Raw genomic sequence first — 11,364 nt, 5'->3', positions numbered from 1 at the left:
ACCAGTCAATCCAGAAAAAATACTGAACCTAGTGATTTATTATAAAACTAAGAAAACTAGCCACCTCCTTATTAGAAACAGCCCCCAACAAGAGAGAAAGGAGCTTCAGAAATCACATGTCATCTATAGGTTCACATGTACACGAGGGAACTGTGAAGCCCTCCCATCCACCTATATTGGCATGACGACAATGAGGTTATCCCGTCGCCTCTCATACCACCTGACATCTGGAGCCCCTAAAAATCACTTAAGAGAAGCCCACGGCATAACACTAGCAAGAGAGACACTAGAGAAAAACACCGAGATCTTGGATTTATGTACTGACGATAGACGCCTCCCAATTTTAGAAGCGTTGTATATTAAAGAGTTGAGCCCAAACCTAAATGTACAAGCAGAAGACCTTAGAGCCCTTCCAAGCATGAGACAAACCGTTACAAATACAAACATGAGACATAACACCACAAACGCCAATACGAGACAAAACGCCACTCGTCCAACTACGAGACAAAACGCTATAACCATAAGAATGCCACATTCCGCCACAACACAAACCCGGAGGCTCCCTAGCGCACGTGACATTTCGTCCCTGCCCGTAATACCAGGTGACCTCCCCCAGTGATTAGCAAGTATAGGAACTCTAGTATAAAACTTAGATCTTTACTAGAATCTTCGGATTAATTCTTATCCCTATAGCTACTGAAGAAGGGTCTTGAACCCGAAATCGCGATCTAGCTAATATGACTACATACAGCCAAGTCATAAATTTCCTCCTTAAGGAACACAAATCCATAATAAGGTATATGGAAAATACCTTTAAGAAAATTATTAATGCACAACTAGCCATCACTTTTAATGAAACATATATATATATGTATATACATATATGTATATATATACATATACATGTGCATATATATATATATACATATATATATGCATATATACATATATATATATTTATATGTATATATCATATATATATATATATATATATATATATATATATCACAATAAAGAAATGTAGCACATTATTGAAATAAACTTTTATCCCACCATCGAAAAAGAAAACAATAACGTCGAAAGTTCTGTATATTTCGATCACTAACTGTGATTTATAAGTTGCCATGTCTAGATTATGATAATGTTTATTGGGGACAAACTGGAAGAGACTTGACAACCACAATCAAAGAGCATAAGAATTCAGTAAAATATGGTCAAGAAAGCTCCGCAGTATTTCAGCGCATTGCAATTAAAGATCATCGCATATGTTGGGATGATGCTGAAATTATTTAGGTTAAAATGCAGTTTCAGAAGAAAAATAATTGAGTCTTCCCTGATAAAATATTTCCCTAATTTTGATATTTCAAATGGTCAATGGTCACCTGACTGCATTACCACCTCAGCTGTCAATCGACTACTACCTTTACTCCAAGTGGACAAAAACTCACAAGGCACGCGGAGCGTTGGTCACGTAACTTGAGCTCTCCCCTTGTTCCAACTTCTCACCTCACATTTGTTGTATATATGTATATGTCTTCTACTATGTACTCAATCTGCTGGAGAGGATCACAGTTAGGGATCGAAATATACAGAACTTTCGACGGTAGTGTCTTTTTTTCCGACGGTTGGATAAAATATATATATATATATATATATATATATATATATATATATATATATATATATATATATATATATATATATATATATATATATACATATATATATATATATATATATATATATACATATATATATTACTGTTTTTCTGCACGCATTGGCCTTCGCTGTATTTTTCACAAAAGGAAGTGGGGTGTAAAGGGAGAATAAACTTTACTGTGATCTGTTTTGTTGACGGTATAGTTTCCCAGAATTTTCTCACTAAGCGTGAACACATGTTTTCCAAATCAAAATGAATGAATTGTATCACAGGTGGCTTGAACAATACTTGACACGAACGCACACTTTGTTGAACCAACAACGTCATTACTTGCAAGCTGTTGTCCAGCTATGCATATAGTATGTCAGTGAGTTTAAGAGATGGGTTGTTGCTGCCTACTAAGTACTTTGATAACTTGTGCTTTCTCTGGATCTCCTTGGGCAGCCCCACACGCAGGAGAAGAAATATCTGTTGGTGACGGACACGGGCAAGGGAGGCTGGTCCTCCTGTGTCGGTCTGCCGAAGAAGGACAAGGTGAGACTCCATCAACATCGTTCTCAAAGAATGGCGTCTTCAGTATCCGCACTTCCCGATAAGTACATGCTTGTATTGTTCTAGGTAGATCCTTGTAACTGTGCTGTATACAACCGTCTCCTCGCTACAATTATGTGACCAGTCATTTAGTATGTAATACGTATCAGTAGGCTACGCTGCCCGATGTAATTTTTTCCTCCCTATTATCATATTTCACCACGTTTAAGCTATTCAGGCTAAGTAGCGATTTATGTAACCTGAGGGAATGTTTGGTGAATCTAGGATTTGAGCTACACTCCTAAGACCAGGGATCAAAGTAGTTAAGTAGTTTTGCTCTTCGTGGATCTCGCGGTGGCGTAGTCGGTGGTTTCTGGGTTTGGATGGGAGGGAGAATCACAGTATCAAATGATGATGCGAATTTTGGCATCACTTGAGAATTCTGGTTTCAAAGTTGGCCTAGTACTCATAAGATAAGAAGAGAGAAGGTCACTTTATTATTATCTAAAAGAAGAAGAATACAGGATCAGTGACGTCCATGGACACAGCCTGTTGGTTCAGACTGTGGCTTCTCGTTTCAGGCTCACGTCAACTTGGGCAAAGGTTGCCGAAGTCACGGAAAAGCGGCGCATGAGCTCATGCACTCCCTCGGCTTTATCCACGAGCACAACCGGCCGGACCGCGACGAACACGTCACCATCATGTGGGACAATCTCAGTAAGTGTATACGGCACCGTCACTCATGCATACATATAACAAGGGCCTTCATACCGCTTACAAGAGGGTAACTGATTTCTTTTTCTACTGTTGAATGATCTTATTCAGCCGTGGACGGGGCCTCAGGTGGAGGTCGTTAAGTAGGATTAGGACGCTTCTGGCAGTCCCTCTAAAACACATTTTCCCCTTCCAATGGTGCAGCTCGGCGTGGTCCCTTCAAGATGCGCCAGACTTACGTCACTCCCGAACTCCCGTATGACTACAAGTCCATCATGCACTATGGTCGTCGGATGTTCTCCAAGGTAGTATCTCTCTTCAACACTTCACTCAAACCCTCCTATCCTATTGCTACCTAACTTCACTTGTGTGCTTATTGTCTGCTGCCGGGCAATTCTAATCACCTAAGTGGAAGTCGAGAGGGTAAAGCGCCATCTTTGGTTATCCCGATGATCCTTATAAAAGTTTAGAAGTGGTAGACCAATTTCTAGATCACTTGTGTTTTCAGATTTTTCTTTTTCTTTTTTCTTTTTTTGTCTCATGGAAATTTCTTCCTATGTAGCTGTGCGAGTTTAACATCTCAAAAATAAACCTGACCTCCTCGTCACACACAACTTTCTTGGTCAAGGACTATTACGAGAAAATAGAACAAAATTTAAGCATTCTTCCCAGTGGACTTTGAGAGGAAACAAAACTGAAGATTATTCTCAATGGTCTGTCGTCATGCCTTTCAAACGCTTTGATGTTTGACCTCTTGCTTCCTTCCCTCCTGCAGGGGAAGACCTTGGCCATCGTGCCCCGGCGAGAGATTGAGGGCCGCTTGGGCAACACTCGGCTCTCTGAGCTGGACGTGGAGCGCATCAACTTGTTCTACGGACGTAATGACTTCTAATCCCTGTCTTTTTTTCTTTTTTTTTAAGCTTATTTTATTACTATAGTTATCATGATTACTATTATATATACATATATATATATATATATATATATATATATATGTATTGCATATATGAGAGGACGAGGAGGGAGTTTTGCCGCGTATATAAATTGCCTGGCCCTACAGTGGATGTGCTCTGTCTTGCTGTATTGATTGTGACCCGTGCAGTGGGTGGAAGACAGAGATAATCTTCACCCACAAGAGGCTAAGATGAATGGGGAACAAAAAGGTGATGGACGGTGGTTGGATGGGTGGAGGCGAGTACATGAGCCTTGCCTTGGCTGGCTACCTCCCTATAGATATATATAAATACATATATGTATATTGGATAGCCGCTGACGTTCTGACGATCTGTGTAGCTGATCACTCACAATTGCTGAAGACTTTTTTTCCCCTCAATGTTCAATGTGAAACAGAAGTTTCCAATGTTCATTTGGGAACTAGTGTCTGCAGATTCCGAGGTCTCTTACCTCGACATTCCGAAGAACACCCTTCGAGAATTACTTCTCACCTGTACTTGAGAAGTTCCCTTCTACTCATATCGAGGAGATATCTTCCAACAAGTTGATGGAGTGGCTCTGTGATCCCCCCCCCCCCCTGGGTGTCCTATTTGCTCATTTTTATATGGAAGCAGTCGAAGAACAAGTATTTAAAGAAACAAGAAGACATAAGACGTACACTACATACAATGACGACTGCTTCCTCTCCTTTGGTGTCCCACAAGACCTTGCTAATTTAGTCCAAATGTTTACAGCACTCTTCCTCTTATATTTTACTATGGAATCAGGCATAGATGGAAAAACTTCCTTTCCTAGACGTCCTTGTTGACATTAACAACACCAAAATTAAAACCTCCGTATTAATAAAGGCCCAAAATGGAACTGTTATGATCACCAGGACGGGGGTGGGGGTTGGGGGTTGGGGGGAATGCAGCAGGAATTACAAAAGAAAAAAATAATAATAATAATAAAGTGTAGTTGCTGTTTTTTGCCAAAAGATCTATCACACACTGCAGCAACAGGCAAGACACTCGCAATGAACTTGAACGCATCAGGCAGCTCATAACTAACAATGGGTTTTCTAATGTAATTACTTAGCATGGTATTCGCCGTACAATGGAGAGATTCATTGAAGGTTTGTCAAAACAAGGTGACAATCTTGAAATTATCATCTTTTTTAAGATGTTTTACAATGAATAGAGCAAAGAGGAGGAAAAGGCTATTCGCAGAATATTTAATAACGGAGTTACCCAAGCATACAATATTAAAATCTATTTAGTTTACTTTTACAAATCAAATAAAACTGCATCACTCATTGTAAGGAACAACACCGCTATCACCAGAGAAACTAGTGAAAACAATGTAGTGTATAAACACACGTCAGACGAATTGTGCATCCCTTCAAAACACATTGGATTCACCAGAATTTCTCTTGAAAAAAGACTCTATCACCACCATTATTGGAATTTTCGCTCACTACACACCACAACTTGACAAAAGACCACAAGAAGCAAATTTGAGAAATAAGACTACTATCATTTACCGAACAAATGATCACCGCTGACAACAAATAACAGAAGTTGCTTTAATCGAAAAATTCAGACCACCTTTGAATACACAGCAGAATCAATACTTCCCACCCCCCACCCCCCCCCACCCCCACCCCAAAAAAAAAAAAAAACACGGACAAGATTCCCATAGTAACAGACCCGCCACACCAGTCACGGACAACAGATCACAAGCCACACTCAATGAGGTCATTGAACTTATGAACATATGAGAGAAATTCGCTAGTAACAGCAACATCAATGCGATCATTTTTATGGCAGTCGCATGTAGGATTCGAGTTTCTGTGGTGTAGTGGGTTAAGGCTCTGGGAAGGGAATCTTACGGGTGGCCGAAAGCAGTGGGTTCGAATCTTACATGCGACTATCATAAAAATTATGAACATATAGACTCGGATTATTAGGGTATTTGCTATTTCTACCCAACTGAAGAAAAGGTAAGAGACCTCGAAATCTTCAGATACTAATACCCACATGAATACTGGAAACATCTGTTCCACATTCAGTGAGAAAAATAAATCTTCCACAATTTTGAGCGATCAGCTGCAGATAGTCAGAACGCCAGCGGTTAATTTGATAAAAAAAAAATTTAGAGAGAAGATAACTCTAAGAATATATATATATATATATATATATATATATATATATATATATATATATATATATATATATTGTGACCATAAAATCTTCCTTTTTTTTCTTTCTTTTTGAAGAATAGGGTGCGGCAACTACTGCATTCTCAATCCTTTGTAAAATAGCTGCACACTGATGCGCCAACGTATTGTAGCACACCTGTGACATAAATGTATTTTCAAGGTCACACCGACTTGTGGGTTATCAAACCTTTTGCACTGTGACTTAACTAATAAAGCGACTACCTTTAACAACTATTTTTTCTCTCCTCCACAAAAGTGTCATTATATCTATCGTTCAGTGAGAGAATACAAGTGATTAAGAAGTCATACTATTACCTTTACCTTGAAACAGACATTAACACACGCCAATTTGCCCGTTGGAAATTCACAAGGACAATCATTTGCGTGTCGCCGTGCGGTTGGCAGTGTGCGTAGTAGTAAGTTCTTTTGGTCTGTGTTATCATGAAACATTTCTGAATAAATTTAAATTAACTTAGTTCTAGGCTCAGTATCCTATCCTGAATGTATATTATTTCAGTTTTCATTTACTCTTAAACGGTTTTCCGTTTTTTTTTTTAATTAGATTGGTCGACTATTAATAATCGTACACAGATTAACCCCATCACTGAGATGACGCTTACCACAAAAATTTCCACAAATGTTGGACAATTTACTCAGCTGAGGGGACAGATCGATCGAGACTTCATATTGTCTTCGAGCCAATGGTTCTTTTGGTTGAATAAGATCATTTAATATTAGGTAGAATAACAAATTTAAAAAGGCATCACCGTGTGTGTGTGTGTGTGATTCATGGTCTTGGATCACGTGTTGGACTCGTGATCAACAGCTATCACCCTCCCGGAAGAGAGCTCAGAGCTCATATATGACCAATCTATGGGTAATGTTGTGACCAAACATGCACACATACACCCATTTCCCCGCCCACGAGAGTTAAGAGTAACGACTCGCAGTGCAGTGGTACCGAAATTATTTCAGCCCTTGGCGGGATACGAACCCGGGCTGCCGTAATGGCGGCCACGAACGCTATCACTGCGCCATTGAGTCGTGTAAACAGTGTGTGTGTGTGTGTGTGTGTGGGTGTGTGGGTGTGTGTGTGTGTGTGTGTGTGTGTGTGTGTGTGTGTGTGTGTGTGTGTGTGTGTGTGTGTGTGTGTGTGTGTGTGTGTGTGTGTGTGTTTACACGACAGTGCGGCGTGTAGTCATCTATATGCTGAAGCAAGTAGATAAGTAGGTAGACAGACAAATACTGACCAATCTACTCAAGTTCTAGAGTTAGGTGTCTTTTGGCATTAGTTCAAAACAACTTAGTAATACACACATGTAAGGATTGACTCTTTTATTGTTTACAGTACGACAGGAAAGATAGGAAAGCAATCTTGAGTGTCCCTTGGATCCAGAGTCTATTGCTGCTCACTGCTGCAGTTTGTGTCTTTTCGTGAGAGGTTACAGGTCAAGACCAATAATGAGTTTCGTTGACCGCGAAAAAATGAAATGCAGCCCAACAGAAGTCAGCCGCGGTCTTGGAGTCTTCCCATAGAGCTCTTCAAGAAGAGACGTTGGCCTGTTGTCTCTCTTGTCTTAATGTCTTCTTGGCCTTGCGTCCAACGGCTCGGTCCCCGTTCGTTGCTGATCACATGGGTGCCTTCGGAGCCACGCAACTGTAATGCGTGTTGAGCCGCCTCACGTCCAGCTCGGAGAGTTGGTTGTTGCCCAGCTTGCCCACCCACGGCATTTTCGGCACCAGCGTCTGGTTTTTTGACTGCAAAAGCACGGCGCCGCTCATCAGTATATACATTAATGATCATTTCTCTCTCTCTCTCTCTCTCTCTCTCTCTCTCTCTCTCTCTCTCTCTCTCTCTCTCTCTCTCTCTTGGGGCGCGTCCATGCACTTCGCCTGAATATGACAAACTGGAGGAAAGGATGAACCTGAGGGTGTCCTCCGACTTATATATTCTATGGACAAAAGGGAGACGGCGGCATCGCATCACATTCCTTGAATTTCCTCCGGTGTGTCCCATTTTGGAGGTCCACATGGACGCGGCCTTGGGTCCCCGTTTGGGGTTTTGACGGCACGTTTTGTGCAAACGATACATTAGAGATCTTAGTAACAACTCTAGGGACCTGAGGTACACAGAATCTTTTTATAACTGGAGACTCACGCAAGTTGAATACATTACTGGAACACTTATAATAATGATCAGCAACGTCTAAATCGTTGTTTATATGTCTAAACTTATCAAAATTCACAAAAGACTTTATAAGAACATCTTAACCCGCTTCATAATGATCTGTTTCCATCATCTAGAATAGAGGTGCAAACGACAAATCGTTCCACAAAGAGACAAGAAACATGTGCATAGTAAGCGAAGATGGCATTCAGTTACATGGATTGGGGCATGACCCACTGATCACACTAGACAGAAACCAGCTGAGCTGGATTAGTATGGCATCAGTGTAGAGCTCACACCTGACAGGAAACCATAAGAGTGATGCGCTGTATGCTAATCTCCCATTTACATAATTGTGGATTCGAATCCCACACTCCTCTCCAATTCCCAGCATTGACTGTCAACAGCCCAAGCGCATAATAGGGTAAAGGTGACGGCTTCGGCCGCAGCTACTCAGCACCTCCTGGCGTAAGCTCTTCATCACGCATCTTGTAAGAGGAAAAGATGATTAATTTTGAAAAAAAAAATGACCAAAGGAAGGAGAGCTGTATGATGAATACGACCGTGTGCACCACAGACGAAGCAGCCATCAGCAGGAAGAACCAGAAACCACAGACAGAAACTGAAGGAAATCCAAAAGGAAAAGGGATCTTATGAAGTACCGCCTCCCAAGGACAACACAAGAATAAATGTCCCCATGAGGTAATAGAGGCCCAGACCACAAACTACCTAGCCTTTCTGCTGAATGAAATCTCCTGCTGGAAGGTCATAAAACATAAGGGAGGATAGCGAGATAGGTTTGGGATGGATTTGGGCCTTTCGCTCCTGAGGGGCTTTCTCTCAGCTGAATAAAATCTCATGGATAATACTTAGGTCGTACAGATTACCAAAATTGTTAAAAATATATTTACGACTACAAACAGGCAGATAAGAAGAAAAACAATAAAGACATAAGATGCTGGAAAAGACAGAAGAGGAAGACAGGAGAGGGAAAATCAGAAACGCCTGTAAATAGGTGCCTACACAACACAATGCAGGAAAACACGTGCAGTGAGGAGGGTCTACTGCATAGGGGGCCACCAAACTACGGCCCGCAAGGTCAGTCTATCCATCCCGTCGCTGCATTGTACCTGCACATGATTTTTCCCCTAAATACATATATATGTATATATATATATATATATATATATATATATATATATATATATATACATATATATATATATATATATATATACGTAAGTAACCACTAGGAAAAGTAAACTAACGAGGCAGAGCGCTTTCGTATAATCACATCTTCAGTGCAGATACAAAGAAGGAATTATATAAATATAATTCCTTATTTGTATCTGCACTGAAGATGATATTATACGAAAGCGCTCTGCTTCGTTAGTTTACTTTTCCTAGTGGTTACTTACGCATTTGTGAACACACGCTCCTAGTGTTTTTATTGCATATATGTATATATGTATATATATATATATATATATATACATATATATATACATATATATATATATATATATTTGTGTGTGTGTGTGTGTGTGTGTGTGTGTGTGTGTGTGTGTGTGTGTGTGTGTGTGTGTGTTATATTTTTCAGAAAACTTTTGGTAAATGAATATCTTTTTGTCTTTACATGTTGTATTTTTTTATTTTTTATTTTGTATTTTGTGTATTGATAAATAAATAAGTTGGTAGTCTTTAATCTTTTGTGTATTCAATGTATTATCTTAAACAAAATGTTGATGCGGCTCACGTTCGCCATTCTTTCAGTCGTCCACCCGGCCGTGAAAACAGTTTGGTGAACCCTGGTCTAATGAGAACTGACTTTAATACGACTTACCGTTGAGAACGTGTAGCGTCCATAGTGCATGACAGAGCTGTAGTCGTAAGGGATGCCTGGCGTGACAAAAGACTTTCTCTTCCTGAAGGGATGTCTTCGTTCTGCCACAAAGAAAAGATGACCATTTTACAAATGTGCACGAGTTTCCATGAATGTCTACACTTTTTTTTTCAAAACTGCTTCTGTCTGGACTAGGTTAAGTTAGGCTGGAAAGACATTATTAGACACATCAGCATGGTCATTCAGAAGATTGAATGAGATCTTAGGGAGTAGAACGAAGCAAAGCTGAAAATATATGAGGGTGTTATTTCGTCCCGTTAGTCTTCATTATCTACGAAGAGAGGCGACATCAAGTAAGTGTCCCTGTAAAAAGTTTAAAAGTTGATCGCATGCACTGGAACCAATGAGAGCCTGGAAGGAAATAATTTACAAAACAGGAAAAGGTCGCAGCATATTGAGAGTACGGGAAACTACAATCTCTTTTCAAATGACGCAACTAGAAACAGAAGGGCATCCCCGCCACTTTTATTGGTTTCGAAGAGAGAGAGAGAGAGAGAGAGAGAGAGAGAGAGAGAGAGAGAGAGAGAGAGAGAGAGAGAGAGAGAGAGAGAGAGAGAGAGAGAGAGAGAAGAGAGAGAGAGTGAGAGAGAAAGGCTCGTTCCTTTTACGATCCATGCTTAACTCGAAACTAGTAAACATGACGGGGATGCCCCTCTGTTTCTGGATGCCTCAAATGACATGAGCTATTCCACTCCACATTGGCTTTAACAACACTACATAAACTGTAATGATTACCAGAACAAAGGAGAACCTAATCGCATGGGAAGGATAAATAAATAAATAAAGACATAAATAAAGCAAATGATATCTAGAAAAGTGTTAGTATATTTTTTTTCTCTTTGCACATGCGTGCGATATCTAAACTTCACTACTTTTTGTTCAGATTGACCTACCATTCACCCCATATTATACCTTTGCATTCAAGACTTGTCCCTCCATCCAAATAAACTAATCTTTTTTCTTCTATTTTGCTTATATCAGAAATTTACATATTTTCCAACGCCTGTATCTTCCCGATGCATGCAGGGTTCATGGTTCTTATTAACATCTTAGAACTGTGTAATTATATAATTCGATGATAAAGACTGTATGCTCTTTTCTGTACGGTAGTCACCTTATAGTGTTTATATTTGGTAAGCAAAATATCATTAATGCAAGGAAAATTAATATGTATTAACATATGTGAAGTTAAGACAAATTGAGTTAGCTGTGCGACTGGTTGATATAAAATCAGC

The 11,364-nt window shown here is 39.9% G+C and overlaps 2 protein-coding genes across 3 annotated transcripts in view; one reads left to right on the top strand and one right to left on the bottom strand.

The window, feature by feature from the left end:
* The window catches only part of LOC143019462 (low choriolytic enzyme-like), an 11,926-nt gene extending 8,123 nt beyond the window's left edge, over positions 1-3,803 (top strand). Inside the window, exons 4-7 of the mRNA XM_076175100.1 lie at positions 2,105-2,194; positions 2,773-2,908; positions 3,110-3,210; positions 3,681-3,803. Coding sequence (XP_076031215.1) covers positions 2,105-2,194; positions 2,773-2,908; positions 3,110-3,210; positions 3,681-3,797 — 444 coding nt within the window. The 3' untranslated portion in view covers positions 3,798-3,803. The remainder of the gene's footprint in view (positions 1-2,104; positions 2,195-2,772; positions 2,909-3,109; positions 3,211-3,680) is intronic.
* A 3,620-nt stretch (positions 3,804-7,423) lies between these two features.
* The window catches only part of LOC143019460 (low choriolytic enzyme-like), a 14,441-nt gene continuing 10,500 nt past the window's right edge, over positions 7,424-11,364 (bottom strand). For both annotated transcript variants that reach the window (XM_076175096.1, XM_076175097.1), the window contains 2 exons: positions 10,070-10,170; positions 7,424-7,817 (listed from right to left, as the gene is read on the bottom strand). In XM_076175096.1, coding sequence (XP_076031211.1) covers positions 7,689-7,817; positions 10,070-10,170 — 230 coding nt within the window. In that variant the 3' untranslated portion in view covers positions 7,424-7,688. The remainder of the gene's footprint in view (positions 7,818-10,069; positions 10,171-11,364) is intronic.

Source organism: Oratosquilla oratoria, chromosome 37 (genome assembly GCF_046742065.1).
Source record: "Oratosquilla oratoria isolate Oo_2021 chromosome 37, ASM4674206v1, whole genome shotgun sequence".
Taxonomy (NCBI): domain Eukaryota; kingdom Metazoa; phylum Arthropoda; class Malacostraca; order Stomatopoda; family Squillidae; genus Oratosquilla; species Oratosquilla oratoria.
Note: the sequence above shows the minus strand (reverse complement) of the source record. Positions and strands in the feature narration are given on the sequence as shown.